Source organism: Nilaparvata lugens, chromosome 1, assembly GCF_014356525.2.
Source record: "Nilaparvata lugens isolate BPH chromosome 1, ASM1435652v1, whole genome shotgun sequence".
Taxonomy (NCBI): Eukaryota; Metazoa; Arthropoda; class Insecta; order Hemiptera; family Delphacidae; genus Nilaparvata; species Nilaparvata lugens.
Genome location: NC_052504.1, coordinates 77,483,530 through 77,504,337, shown reverse-complemented (window position 1 = coordinate 77,504,337; position 20,808 = coordinate 77,483,530). Strand labels below are relative to the sequence as shown.

At 36.0% G+C, this 20,808-nt stretch overlaps 1 protein-coding gene across 1 annotated transcript in view; it reads right to left on the bottom strand.

Moving 5' to 3' along the window:
- LOC111058607 (tyrosine-protein kinase Dnt-like) overlaps positions 1 to 20,808 on the bottom strand; it is a 74,298-nt gene that overhangs the window by 24,830 nt on the left and 28,660 nt on the right. Inside the window, exon 2 of the mRNA XM_039443832.1 lies at positions 2,120 to 2,247. Coding sequence (XP_039299766.1) covers positions 2,120 to 2,247 — 128 coding nt within the window. The remainder of the gene's footprint in view (positions 1 to 2,119; positions 2,248 to 20,808) is intronic.

Here is a 20,808-nt window from a genome sequence, read left to right as displayed (position 1 = left end):
ATCCATAAATAATGAAAATAATATATCTATTGTATAAGGAAATGTATCTATAGAATTACAAGTATCACAATATTGTTATTAAAAAGCAGGCGCTAGCCCAAAACCTCTGTTCCTAGATTTAAATCTATAAATTGTTCAAAGTAGGTTATGTTCATCATCACATTTTTCATTTGAAGAATAATTAATTTTGGGGTCTGGAGAGGGATTTATTGGAGGGGGTTCAAAAACAATTCTTGGCGGGGAGGGGGGAAGTTGATTGAGATAGCTTGAGAGAGGTACTATTGAGAATTGAATAATTGCCTTTATTAACGGCGGAGTTAGGACTGTGGGCCTCTCTGCCACACAACCCTAAATATGATAATGAGAATGAACAGAGGAGCAAAAGGAAGGTATAACCTTTGACTATAGAAAGAATTCTTTCTATAGTCAAAGGTATAACAGAATTTGAAAAGCTGTCTCCTGCATCACCAACGATTACTGAGTAGTCTTACTTGACGTTTCTTACTTCATCAGCATTCTTTCAAATGTGATAATTTTCAACAAATTCTTTCATCTAAAATTGAAGACAGCTATCAATAGAGAGAAAATCACGATACATGATAACAAACGCTTCAAATGTGATAATTATATTCAAAAAATTATTTTATCTCAAATTAAAGACAGCTATCAATAGAGTGAAAATCATGATACATGATAACAAACGCGTATCAAAACTGAAGCAGCACTGGAAGTCGGCTAAGCCAATCTTTCATGCTTTGCTTAATACTCATTCTAGTGGAAGCGCTTGCATAAACAAAGACGACAAGTCGACGACCACAGCTCCACAGCCGGTGAGGGGCTTAGTCATGGACCCTCAACTTCAGTTCCTTGGCCCTGGAAAACGAACAAGCAGAAGAGTCCGACTCCTCTTCCCCGCCACCTCTCTCTCTCTCTCTCTCTCCATTCACCCAGCAGTCTTCCTCCAGTTACTTTCCAATAGCTTTTATTTTGACAGCGAAGACTTCAGTCTGGTTAGCTTGTTAGCCGGGGTTTGCTGCTGGCTATCTTTTATCTCTACCCTTCCTCACCCGCCCTTCATCTCACCTTACCTGGCCAAAGTAAATTCCGTCTCCCATGTTCAACTCGATCCCTTCGCCTCCTCTCTCTCCGATCCTCAACTCTCAACGACCGCCTAGCTCGGCATCCAACGATCATCTCATCTTCTTTCCTCTTCCCACACCATGCACCAACAATATATCTCTCCTTTATACACTGTGCATGCACACACATATACTTCACCACGTTATCCATCATGAACAATCTTGTATCTACCCTCTCTATTTCCAAAGTTGAACCTCTCTTTCTGTGGATCCCAGCCTCACCTGCTTAGCATAGCAGCCATACGATTACACGCTTATTCAGTTTATTCAGTAGCTTTGTGAGTTTTGGTGTTTCCTCTACAAGCAAGTTCAGTGACGCAGTTCATCTGTCGTATTTATTACTCTATTAAAACCTGAGCATGCTGATTAAACAAGACTCAAGAATATACCAGTAGTATGATCCCAAAAACTATTATATTTGAAATGTTTTTATGAGTAAAGTACAACAACTGAAATAAGAAGTATATAACAAAGCCATCGTCAAATAAGAGATCTCATTTGTTTGAGAGAAATCCCTGGGTAAGAGAATGCCAACTTCACAACAATTAGCAAAAAGTCTAGTTCCATTGCTAGTTTCCCACTTCTCATTGTTGTTGGCAATAGATAATGTGAATGCTATCTAGACCACCACAAGCAGCAGGTGAAGAAAAGTCATGGTTGATCACATCCCAGTCAAAATAATCTACACTTTGTTTCATCAATTTTCCTGGATGCTGGGACCTGTTATAATACATACTCTCAATATAATAGTTTCCATAGATAATATCGATTAAAATAATAGTTTTCTCTAATAATCATTACAATCTTAGAACCAGCTGATATCATGGTGAGATCCAATTTCTTCCTAGAAATTGTTACAATTTTGAAACCTACCGATTGCATGTTTATTTTGGGGGTTTCCCAGAAAAATGTATAATTTATTTTCCCGATTAATTTCTACGGGTTTGCATAATCTATTTTGGTTATTAGTTGAGGCTTACCGGTGTTCCAGCCAGACTTTGCCACGTGAAGTGCAGACTGGATACGGTGGCCGGCACAGGCACCACGAAGTTCAGCGCATACTGGTTGACGACTCCGTCGCGCACATAGTATAGCTCAGCTGACAGACCTGCAACAAACAGATACATTACATTATAATATTATAAAATAACCCGGCTGGAAAGAAACTCATGAATGGTCATCTTCTATCGAAAAAATAGACAATAATAACTGCTCCGACCCAAAACAGGTGGTCATCTCGTCTCGAGGAATAGACAATAAATAGTACATCCTCCGACTTCAACAGGAAATCGATTTCAGATCTATGAAATTATCCAGAAAACTCCGTAGAAATATTATTTTCTTGTAGAAACACAACATTTTCTATTTATAATTGGTAAATAGTATTGCTATCTAGTATGGGAGACTGATGAGTCCTGTCCTGAAACACAACATGAATCATATGGATAGTCTATTCAAATCCTCTTGGTCGCATCTTAACAAATTTTCAGAGATGACGAAAGTTGACAAATCAGTCAAAATTAATATCAGTGGAAATTGATAACGAAATCAATGTCCAACGTATTATTTTTTTTCTTTAAGAAAGATGAAAATTCTATTTGATAGCCACAAAGAACCTATTTTTCGATAATTCTTACTTAATTATACCTTCAATAACGGAGAAATCATAAATGCAATAACTATCCTTGTTCGACTCAAGCTCATTGAAGGTTTTCTCTCACCGGAGAGAGAGTATATCAATCTACTACGCAAACGTAATTAAAAAGTGCTTAAGGTGATCCGAACATAAAGTTTGCGGTAGGATGCATGACAGTTATTGAGGATGATAGGGGAAGAGTTCAGTCTATACAATGAAATTACAATGTGAGAGAGAATCGTTAAGTTCTAGTCAATTATTATCACCGGACTGGAACTGAAACAATCACTAAATTATTAGCTGCAGCCACTGTCCGGTAAAACATACCGTTAGTCGTTTTCAGGTAATATTACTCACTTAGCTTGACTACCAGTCATGCAATTTGCATCCTTATTAAATTAGTACATTGTATAGCCAATTTATTATCATCCTTTTAATGATGGGAACGTTCAACAAGCATCGTTAGTATCGCATCATTTGCTTGAGAAAATTGAGCATAAAGTTCTTCTCAGCCTAATAATTAATCCTATATAATGGGAATGTTTGTCATTGGAAGGTTTAGCAAAAGGGAAATTTACATGATATAGGATTTAATATTACTATGATGTATGACACTCAATCCATGTAAATGAATAAAATTATATCAATTCCTTTACAAAAAAGCCTACCCACTAGACGTACATTGGACGACTTGCTTTGTGGCATCTTTCTACTTCTAGTTGCTCAATTCTCAAGAAAATGGACCCTGAGGTAGATATGACATTCTTAAATTTTATCAACGAACCAGTGCATACTATCTCATTTGAAAATCTACTCCCATGTATTTATAGAAAACAACTCTTCTTAATTAAACTGAAACGCAGTTTCCATTATTTTTGCAGAATTAAAGACAGGAGACACCTCGTTTGGCAGTCGGCTCCTTTATTTCAGCTCTGATGGGAGATTTACGAGCGAGTGCCGGTCGCTTGTACAAGCAGAGACCCAGCAGCATGTCGCTTAACCTCGGCTATCTTTTTCCTCTGCATGTCCGGCTTCTTCTCTCTCTGTTTTACAAGCCCTTTTATCTGCGCTCTGCCTCCTACTCATCTTTCACGATGCTATTTTATTCGTAGCGACTGTGTTATTTGCATACGCCATTGTGTTGTAGTGCATACACACGCCTCGGAATTCTTTGCTTTTTTGCGATGCTCGTTTTTTAGTGGTTTCCCTCCATAACTGGGATCGGCGGGTCTATCGGCGGTTCGATCTTGGCGTTTACTTTATTCTCCGGGGCCCACCCTTTCGTGCAGTTTAATTGTTTCTCCTGTCCGCAGTTTCTTCTGCCTGCCACAGATCTCCTCCTCTTCAGCCCCTCTTCCTCCTCCTCCCACTCTTTCCACTCCTATCACGATTTATTCAAACTAACTGGCTTGTTCACATACCCTCCATTGTCTCAACAGCAGAAGGCTACCTGAATCTCGCATCTCTCTTTTACATACTCTCTTCCTTCCATTTCCTCTCAACACAATGTTCATAAACTATCTCTTTCCCCTTTGCAGGACACTGAATCGTCTTCATTTAGCCCATGTGCGTGCGTTCGAGGTTGGATTAGTGTTGGTGGGCGTACTCGCCATTCCGCCCGCAGCCAAAACAAACATACCACTCTTTTTATGCATTTATTATCCTATACCTTACCTGGTTAATGATAGCCCTCGCTCGATCGAAAGATAGTCTCCTCATGCCTAGTTGAAAACAACTTATACCCTGAACGCTATCAGATTGTGAGCCCATGAGAACAATGCTCAAATTGCGGGGTACCAAATGTCGTTGTTGTCGTAAATAATCAAGTTTTTCATTCGAGGTTACATTGCCTACGTCATCGCCTACGAACTTCGGAATGGAGATTTCAATAATAAGCAATGAGTAGTAAAACTTTCATGGGTTATCTCAACTGACCATTCATTCATCAGTTGATTGTTCAGTCGAACCATGTAATTATTTAAAGTAGAGAAAATTATAGTGATGTAAATCCTATTTATATTGATTTATAATTTTATCATGTGATGGTGATATATTAAGGATTGCGTTTCTTACGTATTTACAATAAATTAAATCTCTTCAATCATATTGTAGTTGATACAATCCTGGAAGTAAAATTAATTTCGTTCCATAATTAGTTATTTCTTGAACCATATTTAACTTCGAAAAAATTCAAAATCCCCTACTTATTATCATAGTCCTGATGAAGGAATGCACCACTTCAAATCACAGCTCAAAGTTATAAAAAACTGAATTTCATTACTGTGCATTATTGGAACCTATACTAGCATTCCCACTTAGTCACGTTAGATTAGTTCTTTTGCTGAAAAAATCAGTCTAAAAAATTTCAATTTCAGTCTTAGGAATAATAGTGCTGTGGAGATTTTCTGTATATCAAATGCAATCAATTTTCAACGTTTGCATTACTGTATTCCAAGCCCTACTACCAAGAAATACAACTTTGTTACCAACAGCAATGTTTTCCAAATTCACACAACTCATCCCATAATAGATTTTTCCTGATCCGACGTTCTTTTACAAGCAGACATAAAATATAACAAGATTTCCCTTACAACTTCAAGATAAGCTACAAACAACGCAATACATTTGATGTACGTCATATTTAATTGCTGCCAAGGTTATTGATGTTACAAAACCCACTGTTCTCCACCTACTTGAGAAATTTAAAAACTAACAAGCCACCCTTTAGAAACGTAGCTTGTTTGTCAGAAATATGCATAGATTTTGTCGCGTGAATAACGTGCAGCAACAACCAGCACAGTGGGATGCTGTAGAGTAAACTTTAATTTAGCGATTATAGTGAGTGTGTGCTTGTGCAAACAATCTTCTACGAGCCACGCAATTATTTTTAATTGAGTAAAATATGCTTGGCAGCCGATCAGTTTATTACAGACGATTTATTGTTATTGAAATAAACGTATACAATATGTTATGATATGATGGGGAATTGGTATGCCAGCCAATTATTAGTTGTGGCACGGACTTCTCATTCTCTCTCTCTTTCGCGCCCGAGTGGTCGTGCCCGTCTTGTTATCTCATCTCGGTGGTGCCTTCGGACCTCTCTCTCACTCACACGTCACAATGGCTAGCTCCATCTCTCTCGATTCCAGTTTGTCGATTGCACCTTTCATCACTATACATGACTTTTTAACACCTAGCCCCGCCCCGCACCCCGCCCGCGTACTACTCGCTCTTCGTTCAACACCGACAATCAATCTTTTTCAATCGCCATCTTCTCTATTTCTTGCTTACTATACGGTTCTCTTCCCGCGCCAGGAAACCCTTCAAGTCGAATGTTCTATCCTGGATTCACTCGGGCCCACAACGCAATAGGAAATACCGAATTCTCACTACAACGACGGAAAGGAATCATATTATACCAGTCCGTAGCTCCTCATTTTCATTTTCAATTTATTTAAATTTTCTTCTTTATTTATTTACATAGTCTTATTTGAATTTCTCTTCATACATTATTAATTTCAGTAAACTTTACCCTGCTGGCTCACCAAGAGAGAGACTCATCTTTATCACAACATAAAGTAGATGAGAGAGTATGATAAAAGTCTTGTGCTTTACTTCACAATTCCAATTATCTTCAAAACTTGAAGGTTTTTTATAACTCATTTCCTTCTTCTCTGCCAACAGAGTCTCTTACTGCACTTTTCTCACCACAGAAAGAATTTCCTAGACATTTTCTTACAAAAATACTTACTCAAAGATTTCTTACTTTCTCCCTCTCCTATCTTACACCTATATCATACTATCCTTCTCAAATCATGCTCATCTCTTTTCTATCTTCTCTCTTCTTTATATTTATTTCTGTGTTTTTCTCTTTTGCTGCACTGAGTGTTCCATCATCATTTTCAATCTTTCCTATTGCTACTGGGAATTAGAATTAATCTCTATTCCTATTCCTATTGCACTCTTCCATCTACTATGGTCTTCATGATTTCAATATTAAATATTGAAATCATGAAGACCATGAAGATCATTAAACTTTAATCTTCTCTACTTCTTTTCATGCTCCAAACTCTTTCTTCACTCTTTTCCTGTTCCACTCTTCCCTCTATGAATTCTTTGGATTTCGAGTTTTTATGCCATCTTTCCACGCCCTTCCTTCATTGTCTACTTTATATTATAAAGAAAGTATAGAAGTATACTGAAGTATATAAAGTATAAAGTATACTGAATATTTACTCTTCTCTTCTTTTTCTTCTCTTAATTATTAGCTCTGCCTCCAGTTACTAATGAATTTTCTTCCTCAAACTTTTCCAGCTTGTTTTCTTCTTCTTGCCCTTTTCCCATTCTTTATCCTTTTTCCTATTATCTTATATTTTCTTCTCCCTTTTTCAAAACTCATTCTCTTCCTAACTACTCTCGTCTTCTTTCATTTACCTTCTCATTCTTATTATCATCATCTCTTACACGCTTCCTCCTCTTCTTCCCCTACATCACATTATCTTCATAGATATCGGATTCACCCTTTTCTCGTGTAAGCTTATTGCCCGTTTGCCCATCCTCACTGAGTGTTGTATATGAATATATCACGTGGCATCTGTGACTGCCACGAAGCGTGGGTCAAGTAACCGTGGAGAGTGTCGACTCGAAGCCGTCGATAATAAGCTGAAAACACACCTTGTTATGCGCGATTATCTATGACGGATAGTAATTATACCACTCGCTCAATAAAATAAATCTCTGACAGACTCGTACACTCCTCCACCTTGTAAAGGTAGGATAGAGTCGAGCTTCGCCATTTAGGTAGATTCATTATTGAGTGTTTTCGCAATTCAATTAACTCTACACAATGGTTGAAAGACATAATCTTTCACGAAGAATGTTCCAACTAAATATTATCATCAACTACACTGGCATTCAAATAAACCGTTTTCGACTTTGAAACCTGTCTTGCATTTGAAAGGCTTTGGATATTTTTAAATAAACAGTAATAATAAACAGTAAATTTAATAACAGTTAAAATAAAAAGTTAATTTGTGAATGAAGAAGTTGTATAATAAGACTTGTCGATGTTGAAAATTATTAACTTTATGTTAACCTTACTTTTTTGGGTCAGCATTAATGCAGCTTTGATCTGATTTACTCATTTATTTTCTTAATATACATTGCATTAGAGGAATTGGCAAAAAACAACAAAATGACTAGATTTTCATTAATATGCACCAAATAACGACGCCATACGAGCACGTGATATACTCTTCAAATGGAGATATCGAGATCCATCAATTTCCAAGCCAAGAATTCAAAATGTCTTTATTTAAATGATTAGCTCTCCCCCTTTTGATATGAGAGGAATCAAAGTTGTTGAAAAAACTCTTTTTAATTAGTACTCTGTAACCTCTCAAAAAGAGGGTGAGTGGTGAGAGCAGAGAAGGAAAAGAGACAGAGAGAGCTGATGATTAACCGCAACAAGCTTGTTTGTCGATAAGAATTCAATTTGATAAAGAGGAATTGTGAACGATTCGCAAGGTAATTTCTATCTCCATCTAAATCATCATCATTATCCTCGTTCACTCTCTCACTCTCACAAACGTTTCTCGACTATTTTTACTCGCCCCACCAATAATGAATATTTATACAGAATAAGAATCAGGGAGACCGATATCTCCAAGTATCTTGTTGCATTTGCATATTGTGTTTTTCAATAGCATACTCCCGGGGCATCTTGGACACACACAACGAGCAGCAGAATGTACAGAGCATGCTTAATCCTACTTACAAAAACAGTTTTCTTCGTCCAATTAAAGTCGAAACACAAGGAAAAAAGACAAGAGCCTACTTGATCTCGTCGCAGTACGCTGGCTTACTTCGGCATTAATCAATTCTAATTACTAACGACAACAAACGGGGATCTCGATTGCCAATGTTGCGTTCATTAGACAAACATCGACCAAAATTAAGGTGGGAGGAGATCACGAATGTTCATTTGAATCAAGATCTTGAGATTTGAATTTACAAAAGGAAGAATTATAATCAAGTTAGATTGTAATGCATTGAAACTACCCTCTAATGTACTCTAATAGAAAACGATTTGCACAATACACAGTCCTACAGTGCTTGCTTATTGTATCAGAATAATAGTCTCCTAATCCTGAATTCAATTTACCAGGTGATTTTGTATAAACCTTGTGTTTGTGTGGATTCTATTTATATTTCAGTCAAGAATAACATTAATTAGATTATAACGGAGAAAATAAACAGAATCGGTGGTGACATTGTGAGTTATTTTTCTTGGACTCGAACCGAAAAGCTGTGACAGAATACATTATCTCAAAACGAATCTTCTCATTTCCATTACTGTATATTTCTACCCACTTCCTCACCACTCAGTTGCCACTGATCTCTATCACTGTTACAAAAGACTAAACAAAGAAGGAACATGGTACATGCTCATTAAAATCGAGCCATTTATTACGCAAAGCGGTAGTGGGGGTCGGTGACATATCACCCTGTACGTTTTTCCACTCTCCTTATTATTTTTCGAAGAAATAATCCAGATGAAAGTCGAGTCATCATGTTGAATATCTCTCTCAACACCATTAGAATTTCATCTCCCCTCCTTTTTTGTGACTGTGACCACGATGATAAACAGACTGAGCCAGACTCAGATAACATCTTCGACTTGAAACATAAGGTGACCTGCTGGGAAGTTGATCTTATCGCTTGAAATCTTGCCGCGGTTTCAACTTACCCGCCAACCCAAGCCACAACCAAGCTTACAAACCTTCTTCAATGTCAGAACAATGATACTTTTGATTACTGTAATAAAAACTTTCATTTTAAATCCACTCGATAGCGGTATGTCTAGGATTAAATATCAGTATTCTCGATAAGATTACCTGAAACATGAACTTTTAGTAAAAAAATCCAAAGATATATTACAAATCTGTTTGAAACCTCTATGAATGTAACAGGATGTAGTAGTAGTGGTAAGATTGAATATCAACAATAATTATGAATGTGTCTATCAAGAAGTATCAGTTTTGAACTTGAAGCATGATCTTTCAAGAGGTAGTAGCTTGTTGCGCCTCCTGTTGCAGTCCAAGAAGTATAGATTATTGTTCATAAATGAATAAATTGGAAAATATATTAAAGTATGTGTAACCTTTCAGTAGTTAACCATTTTCTAGCTCCATGAATTGAAAGAGTGGGAGTAGACTATGTTATAGGCTATGTATAGGCTACCTTCTCTTCATTAGTTGAATCGTATGCTGTTATCTTCACATAGAACATCTAATGTTGTTAAGACATTGTAAGACAACTCATCAATGTTGTCTACATTGATAAGTAGATGAAATAAAAATAAATAGATTGCAAGAATGTGTATTGATCGTTGAAATAATTCATAATTATTTAAACTCTTGCTCTACAAATATCGATTTGACGAAGTCAGTCGCTACACATTCTTTTAAATGGATGGTAATTAATCATTCGCCATTATTCGTAACCACGAAGCAGGAGTGACAAGAACCGTTTAAGGGAAGAAACAATGCTAACAAAAAAGTGCAAAACGACTACGAAATTGTGAGTTCAAGCACAACTAATGTCTTTTTATTGTAATTATGTTGAAAAGAAGTCACACACAGGACTTGGCTATTATTTAACTTCACCTTTCATTCAAGTAGAGCACACGAACTCAAGGAGAAAATCTTTGTAGAGAAATTCGTGACTTTTGTGTTTGAGAATGGGAGAGGGAGAGGACACCTTCACCGCGGATCCCCATCGTTACCTATTCTTCAATCTTTTCGACCTGTCCGCATTTAAACAAACAAAACGTCTTCTGCGCCCACTGTGTCTCTCAAATTTACATACCCAACGTTACAAAGCGTTTTTCAACGCCTAACAAGATGTTTCCACATGTTTCATTAATCTGATTATCATCTAGAGCTCCACTATATTTATCTTGTTGATCTTTGATTTTTTACTCCTGAAGAGAGCTGTCATGGACGCCATATTTGTTTTCCAGCAATGAAAGAAATGTTCAACATCGAACAAACGAATAAAACTGTAGCTTTTACTGCTGTAGACTTTTTCTAGCAGCTCAGTGACCCTGACAGACCTCTCCCAAAGTCTAAAAGAACCCTCAAGCCTAAACTCAACTAAAACTAGACTCCTTTCAATTGGAACGATATCAAACCATGGTTTACAACTCTATAAATCTTTATAATCTCTATTATCTTTATCAACTTTATAAATCATATCAAATCAAATTTATTCTACAATTAACAACAGTTTTACAAGAAAATAGATAAATATTTTTTTGTTAACCTATTTAATTCATTTTGTTAAACTATTATCCTATTTAATCCATTTTGTTAAACTATTAAACCTATTTAATTCAAATATATTTTATAGTAACGTTAACGTTATAAAATGAAGAGCTGAGTTGAGAAGATAGCAATAACTTTTAGCTTCATAGACTAAATCTTGAAGAAGTCAAAAAGAGTTGGGACAACTATGTTGGGAGTGTTTCTATCGCACATCGATTGTGTATTCAAAAACAAAGAAGTAAAGGGTATAATATGAGAAATTTAATTCAATGCAGTTATAGTTTTTTGTTTAGCCTTTAATACAAGAGAGTCAAGCATTCCAATATTAGTATTTGAGAGAAAGAATAATCTGTTTTTCGATTTTGGAATGGGTACTGTATCCAGTAATAACATAACAATGTTATTTCTCACAAACATGTTAATGCAGTACTTGAGATTATCATCCATTATAAATTTTCATAAGAAGTTAATAATAGATGGTCCAAACAACCAACTTTCTCATAACTTTCTTCAAGTACATGCAGCTTTATTTATTCTCCGGTAATTTGCATGCCATTTGAAAACGTGTAGCACAGACCTCTCCTCTCCATAAACATCAACGCCTTTTCTACTTAGCAATTTTCAGCTGGTTGTACGAAGCTCGTGCCAGTCTGTTCTCTGCTGTCTGCCAGTACGCGAACAATGGGCAATTACCATTACCATACGCACTACGTATCCAAGCACACTTTTAGGCATAGACTAGGGCACCAGTAAACAAGTCAACGAACCATAATAAAGGTCCTTATAAACCTTGGAACCTCTTCTTCATCGCGAATTAAGTAATAAGTTTTCTGCATTTTTGAAAGAACATGTATGATTTATATTTTTTAATACATGAGAATATTAAAAATCGAATCATGAGAATAAGAGAGAAATGTCATTTTTCCGTTGGTAGTACGATTACAAAGCTTGATGGTACAGTGGATCCAGTGCCTCACTATTGTGTATAAAACATTTATTTGTATGATTTTTGTCAGAATACAACATAAACCTAAACTCAATCAGCAGTCAGTTGATAAATCGCTCAAAATAAAATAAAATTCAATCTGTAGATTCAAATTGATGAAGATTAATCAAGTACTTCAATACTATTTATTCATTCAACAAGACATAAGCACATAATCATAAGTTGTTTTTGGAAATGGAAAAACAGACTTAAGTCCTTACTATTCCTTACTATGCTACATAAACGTCCATTTCATGAGATTGTGCAGCAGCTGTATTTGAAAATAATCAATTTTCTCAGAATAATGTGGGGTTTGAATAAAATGAGTAATCGATTACGAGCAAAATGAATCAGAATAATATGTAGAGAATATGAATGAAAAGTGAACTAGACAAAAATAGAGTATTGGGGAGATGACAGCGTGATATTGATGTTTGAACAGTGAGTTTGCTGTTAATGAAGATTGGTGAGCCGAGTAGGCCTATCTGTCTCTGCCTCCGTACACGGAGCTTTTAAAAAATTGATCCCGAAAAAAGTTTTTCCCGTGGACGGGAAATGAGCTGCATAGCAGCGGCAGTGTTGTGATCGTTTTCAGTTGTCATTACCAACCAGCTGTGCATTATTTATCAACTGCTAGGCGACAGTGGGCCCCCCTGCACAAAAATCTAGCAGCTGTTATTAGGATGGGGTGAGTAAGGACAAAAGTTGAAAATCGGTCTAATCATCATTCCTTGAAACTCCAACTACAGGACTGTAGTTCAATATTCATTATTTTACTCCAATATTATTCAATACTATACCCCAGATTTTTCATTTATCCCTTCAACTATGTCTCTTCTTTCTTTTCATTCAACCATGAAGAACAACCTGTTTTATCTCTTATCTGTTGCATTCTCTAGTAAACATTCTAAATTTAAGATATTTTTTCTACATACAATAATAATTCCTCTCTGAAATATAGGTAGATCGTTGATACAAAAACTTCATCACTTTCAATATAGAATTTTTGCCAGTTATTTAGCATCTATGACGGATAGATTATTGTGCCAAGAAAATGTTCAAGTTGAGGAAACATAACATTATTTATTTTGATTTAATTGTCGGAAAGTAAGCTTGGAAGGGGTTATGTGACCGAAACATTTTGTCATTCAGCGAAATTTTCAAGTAAATATTCTTCAAAACGAAGTAGTTTAACCTAGATATTTCATAATGATTTTATGAAGGCAGAAAATAAGGAGATGATACAGGAGATATTTCTAAAGATATGCTTGATACACATTACAGGAAACATTCAATTACATGATAAGATTTACTCATAAATCTAATATCCATGATTGGTAATCAATTCGTCCAATAAAAGTTCGTATCAACACGAAATGTAGAGCATAGTCGTATTCGGACTTGAAACTTGAAAAACTGGACTTAATTCAATCAATCAGGGACTCATTAGCACAATGATAACAGATGATTATTCATGAGTGTGGAAATTGCAAATAACATTCGAAATAAGAAGCAGCAGCAGCAGCAGTGGAGGAACGAATTTCACGCCACATTTTTAACGGCGATTATAGATCACGCAATTGGTTGCCGGGCAAATTATCAGGCCACGAACCAAGGTGCGAACAGCCGGATACTTGTTAGGAGAAAGAATAGGTGGAGAGAGACGGCCAAAACGAATAAGAGCAAGAAAGAAAGGAAATGAGAGAGACGAAGGTTCAACAAAGTACAGCCGAACCGCGGAACAAAATAGAAGAGTTGTTGAAGAACGAACCTGTTATATTATGAATGGGCAAGTAGAGTGTATGCACTTGCATACTCACTCACACAAGCACACTATTACGAGAAGCAATAAAGGTGAGGGTGGAGGTGTGAGATTGGACTTGTAGTAGTGGATCGAGCAATTATTTCCAAGCACGGCTGACTGCTTCAACCGGACGGACAGTTTTCTCAAATTAATATCGCAAATGCTCATAGACAGAACAATGAAACAGTGTGTTGGTGACCGGCTACCAGGTGTAGGTGTAAATTAATTATTATGAGAGAGAAGGACGAGTTAGGAAGAGAGACAATATAGTGAGTAATTAAAGGGAAGAATTGGGTATTTAATTGGTTTGGGCTAGAAATAACACTAAAAAAACCAAGTAACACCTGGGGCTACAACATCAATGAACGCTGAGTTTTAGTAGGAGGGTGTATTAAAAGTATAGACTAGACTAGACTGAATATATTGCGTCAATACAATTAAACTTATAGATGGGAAAAGATAAAAGGCTTTCAAGAGCTTTCAAAGAAAGCTAACTCATTCTTAAAATGACATAAAACCAAGTAAGCAGGGAATTTAAATAACTCCGCCAAGTAAGAAATACAGTTTATTGGTAATAACAGAATTATTTAATTTTGCCAAGCTTATTACAGACCAAGGTACCTAGAATACATTTAAATGTATTCTAGGTACATTGTTACAGACTAGGCTCTAGTAAGGACAAATGTGTTCATTCTTGCATCTGGTAAGTTATTTGTAACGTCTTGGTTTGTGTATATTCCACATCAATGTTTCCGACATGATAACAATCTCAAGTGAATTGCTGCAGGCCTGGACACGAAATTGAAGCTTTCTTCAACATCATACTATAAATAATCGATATGTCGGTAATCAATCAATCGATAAATCTTAGAAAAGAATTTATCTGGAATCAGAAAATAGAAATTCTATTGCAAATGCATTAGATTCCAATGCAGAATACAGAAATAGCTTTGTTTTGAAATATCTGTTCAGACATCAAATCAAGATCGACAGATATAATAATGTACTATGGAACCCTGTCACCGTTGTGGGCGATACAGAAATTGATGTGACATACTAACAGCTGTTGTTACTGTTACCACAATAACGGATAGCCTACTAGGGAATTACGAGCTATTGTTTACACACTGTACTTCGATTCAGAGCACCTGGTATAGTTTGAGAACTTCACCACATTAATGAAAGATTAAAACATCCAATTAATCAGAACAAAATGAATTCATGAATCGTGTATCATCTGTGATACTACCAAGAGAAATGATTTAGGAGTTTTAACATGCCTATTAGTATGTCAGACAACTTCTGGAGGAAGCATACGTGGTTGAATAGGAACAATAGCATATAAACACAATTAATTACTTGGTTGTTCCTTCTATCTCAGTCTTTATACAGCAATGTTTGTGTGGAAATGCAGTACAGTACCATTTAGGAAATCAAATTGAGTGAGTTATGAAGGGAGGAGGAAGAGTAGGCCTATAATGTGATAGGAAAGTGGTGGTGAGGATGAAGAAGAGAGAAACAAAGCTAAGCTATAGCACGAGGTGCTTGTTGATATTCATATAAATTGAACAAAGTATCATAGTCAGGTAGAGTGGGGAGATGTGTGTGTATACGAATACATATATGTCAAAACATACACATCACACTATACATGAAGAAAACAGTGGGAGTAGTGCGTAAGTCTAAAAATCAAGCTACACCCTCTGCATTTTTATGAAGGAAGAAAACGTACAACACAAGCCTACCAGATAGAAAGACGTAGAACACTACGTGGCTGGGAATACTAAAAAGACAAATACAAATGAGAAAGAGGGATGAAGAAGAGGAAACAACTAGAAACTTACAGGAAGGGTGAGAAGGCAGTCTCGACATGGATTGTAAAAAGAATTTTGATTATTTGGGGAAAATTATTGTAGACTACTAGTCTACAATTTCGAAAAAGTGCTAGAGGTTATGATTGTAACCTGAAGCAAATTGAAGATTGTAACCTAAATTGAAGAGGTTATTGTGTAGGCTAAACAAAATTATGTAAAAGTGATCAGGCTAAAACTTTAGTTATTCATCATACAACACTTGAATTAATTGTTTCAAATCTCGAATTCTAATAAAAGACTTCCAAACAATACGTGACTCACAATAAATGAATACTAATCATATTAATCATTTTCTGAATATTGTTATAACCACTATAGAAACAGGTGAAAGGTTTCTCACGGGAAACGGATTAGTTTAATCCCAAGTTGCGAGGATCCTAGGAGCTGCGTCATTCCTTGACAGAGTGTTTCCCCAACTGATTATAGAGTAGGAAGCATTTTGTTTTCCTGTTTTAAAAGCCTACCATCACTCACTTCCGGAAGAGGTGGCACCATACTTTTTGTCTTTAACATGACAGTGATAATAATAAGTACTGATGGATGTTGTGAGACGTGACAGAATGCCGTCAACTAAAATGTAATTAGCTACCTCATCTCTAAAAATAATAGTAATTCAATAATTGAATATGAAAGTTATTCAAAAAGATTACATACATACAGGCTACTTAACATAAAAATAAAGATAAACTATAACTCAGTTGAGTTGTTATCTACTGGAAATTGGTTACAATGGACACGAATTAAGTCGAAAATGTAACTTGAAATTGGTCCGAAAATAGTTTTTCTTCCAACTTATCGATTGAAACAAGAAAACATAATATCTGCAGACAATTAGATGGAAAACTAGATTTCATTCTTTTTCTGTTTTCATTCTTTGTTACATTAACCAACAACGATAAGCAAAATAAGGGAGACAACAAAAAACAAGAATAGCTTTATCGATACAAACACACTTCCCCCCATCAATTATTCAAAATTTTATTTTCGCGAATAATAACATTGCCAGTCAAACCCACTAATAGAGTATTCAGTCCCAATTTCATCCGCCTCCAATTCACTCGCTAATTTCAAGCTAATACAGTTCAAAAATAACATTCAGGACAGCAGAACGCAAATTGGGGGAAACGGCAAAGCAACAGTCACCGCAATTTCAACCAATTTCTAGGGTAATAACCCTGCTAATAGAATTGTACACCACTATTGCCTTACACAGATTTTGAGGGTTTCATTCTTCCGATTTATTTTTAACCCAAACTACCGTCAAATCAATCTTATTACCGTAATTGTCAAATGCTATTGCCTTCTTATTCAACTCAGATTTTGAGGGTTGGCCTCCTCTGGCTTATTATCAATACAAACTACTTCAAAATCAATTCAATCATCGTGAATTGTCTATGATGAACGTTGGAGTTGGAATCGCTAAATCTATGATGAAATAACTCTCGAACGATTTTCATTATTTGTAAATCAGCTATCTGAATAAATCAGAAATTTGAAATTAATGTGAAAGAAGTTCTAAAATACAGGTTAGAAAAATATAAGAATAGACAGGAGAAATATTCTATTGTTTTTATTGTTGATTTTCGAATAGAAAATTCTTAGTAGGAGTGATGATAGAACACTAAAACTTCGAATACATTGGAACAAAATCATCGAGTGAATTATTTCCTTCAACATAGAAGATCCGGCAAAATGTAAGAGTATCGTAGTATCGATGTCAGTACATAAAAACTTGAATGTGAAAAAATCAGAACAGAATTGCTAAGGAAGAAGTAGAGCTGCAATCTTGTAGAGCAGTAAAATATGAGAGAGCACACAATTGAGGCTGTAGTACGCTGTAGGGTGATGATAACAATAATTACAATCAAGCAAGGAATGTGAGAAGTGGCGCGGAAAGACGTCAGAAGAAGAAGGGGAACCCGGCAAGAAGGAGAGGAAGAGAAGAGAAATGGAGTGATAATTTAGGGAAACGCTGAGCTGCTAAAATGTGCACAAAGCAATTACAATTTGCCGCAATGCTATGCAATCAGATCTGGTCAAATGGTATGTTCACGTTTCGGAATGGTTTACTTTGGTTGGGTGCAGTTGGCCATCCCAGGTCCCAGCCTCATGTTTGTTTCTCATCTCAACACCAACTGGCAGGCTGGGGCTTATTAGGTTAACCAATTCTGTTTACTCGAATAACCGGATCCATGTATCTTACCAGCTCTCCCAGCAACTCCCTTTGCACATAGATAAACAGATTGAGAGCACAGCTAATTGGAATAAGTCATGGAAACTGTGGAGGATATTCAAATTAAATTAGCAAGAATCTATAAATAAATGTAAACCCAACTTAAATTTTGAAAGTAACAAATCTCGTTCATTAATTCTGTTGGTTTTAGAGCATAATTTTTCATCTTTGTTTCCTCTGTAATTAGATGTGATTTCTACATGGCTTTAGAGGAATTAATCCTTTGTATTAATCGGTAAATAAATGAATTGATACTTTGTAGTTTCATTACAATAATTTACAATGTGAACAGAATTACATATAACATTATTATCCATTACAGTATAATAACTACATAATTTTCAATCCATTACCTAAAACTAAAATGAGCGAGATTTGTTTCTCTGCATATTTGGGGATTTTTCCATAGCATATTGCAGTCTATGAATAGTAACAAGTACTCAAAGAAAAGTATTGCTTGCTTCTAATATTCCATACCACAAAAGGGTTCATAAGAGAGCTCTCATCTCGTCATTCTGAAAAAGCGTTATGAAGGAAAAAAGGGGAACATTTTTAATGGACTGTGCATTTTCAGATTGCACAATGGAAGCTTTCACCAATACAAGAAAACAGAATCAATAACACAAAGTGAAAACGTTTTTGAGAGAAACACTTTTAAAGAATGAATCAGCGTTGCTTTGTGCTACATGAAACGAATGTCAGTCATTAGCGGAATAATGATGGATTTCGCTAGCAGTCCAACATTCATTACATTAAAAGTGGGATTTTCTAATAATGAATACCTATTGAATTCAAATACTTGATAAGGAAATACTTCAGTATTATAGGCAGTTTTTGTGATTTTTTGAAGTTCCAAGATATTTAGTGCATAATATTATAGTCACGGATTTATCATGAAATCTAGATATTAAGAAACAGCCAAGGTATTGCTTCGTTCAAATTTGGAATGAAGTCAGTTTTGAGTGAAGTGGACTTTCTTATTTATATATTTTGCAAATTATACTAGATTGTTTTATTTTACTGAATAAATATTACTCCTATAAATAATTGTAAGTATAATAGAAATATAGATAAATGGAAATTTGTTTTGAAAAATTATGTTTCCACATTTAATTTAATTTCTAATTTGAAGAGCAAAATGTATGAAATTTCTCGTATTGAATAGGAAGAACAAGAGATTCAGCTGCTTAGACCATTACTTTATGATGCATGAGAGCACTGGAACAATAAATTATAGATGTAACAGAGCTCTGGCTTGATATAAATATAGAATTGGGACGGCACGAAAGCAATACATAGTTATAAGAGATTACTGTTTGGCAAATAGTAAAAAAGACAGCGAGAATGGTGGGGATGATTATTATCATTTTTATACAGAGAGCCAGGTTTGGCGAAGAGCTGTTGAGAAAGCAGTTTGTTTATTATTTTTTGTCGGCAAGAAACAACAAGTACATCAGTGAATAATGGAAGAGAAGGAAGGAGAAGAGGAGAAAGAGAAGGTGGTAGAGAAAGAGCGTTGGTGGAATGACGTCTAGCAATAACACTAGTTGGTCGAGGATAGTATCCCCCAAGCAAGCAAGGGTCAAGATGATAGCTAAAAAGAAAAATAATGGAAAGGGGGAGTGTGAGGAGAGAGAGAAAGAGAGCGTGAGAGGGGGGATTTCGGGGCGGAGGTGTCAGCATGCCGACAAAGCCATTATGAAAATTGACGGGGTACGTATTGCGGCCCCAGTACCACACAATGGAGAGGGCACAGCTATATTTTCAGGCCGCAACTGGAGGCATAGCCGCGGATTTCCGAGAGTGCATGAGGTGTGAGAAAGAAAGATTTGGATGAAGAGTGAGAGCGAGCCGATGAGACAGAGAGAGGACGAGCGAGAGTATAAGAAAAACGAGAAGAGAGATTTTAACCGGTCATCTTTCGGCGTTCACCGACATTACTTCTTGTACGAAACTGAAGAACGAGTCAGAAGGAATGGAGCAGACAAGGATGAAAAATAGGAGATAGAATGATGAGGAGGAAGAACGATGATTAGCATTCACAACAGGCAATGCTCTTTAATTATCGCCTATATTGGTGTGTTCGATGAATGCTTGGAAAAAATCGACAACACATTCGAGCCAAACCAGCCATACATAGCTCGTATTTAACAGCAGTAAAAAGCTTGGAATTATCTCTACGAGAGTAATCTCTATTCCGGTAGCTGTTTGACAGTTTACCTGTGGCTTTTATGCGGCAAGCATTTATCCCCCACTTAGCAATGATAATTAGATTCAAAACTATCGAGCTGAATGAAATGACCTGCCAATCAAACAGTATTTTTTTCGGGAGGACAGGATGCTTAAATATATTATAACAGAGTGGATTCACGTTTTTTAATTGTCAAGATTTCTCAAGTTTGTATACTAGTGCCCTCTCTGACTTTATACAGTACAATACCACTATATTGTAGTTTATTAGGTCCCTTGATAATTTAATGAAAAAATCAAGTTCAGTTGCTCTCACTTAATCAAGTTTTTCAAGTTGATCTCACTCTAATTCCATAATTGTTTAGGTTTTGGACTGAAATAAAAACAGCAGCCTATTCCATTCTCGAAAAATATTGTTCTCACATAATGTAAGTGAATAAAAATTGTTATAGCCCATGTGCTTGCGGTGGCAACGTGAAGCAGCATCGTAAAGTGACACATAAACAGCGTTTGCGCTTGTAAACACAGGCCATATAAGAAAACATTGGGCTGAGAATCCACACATCTGCAGCAAGCTGAAGTGTGACAGAAGCGTGAGAAGTACCCAATAAACGAGATTC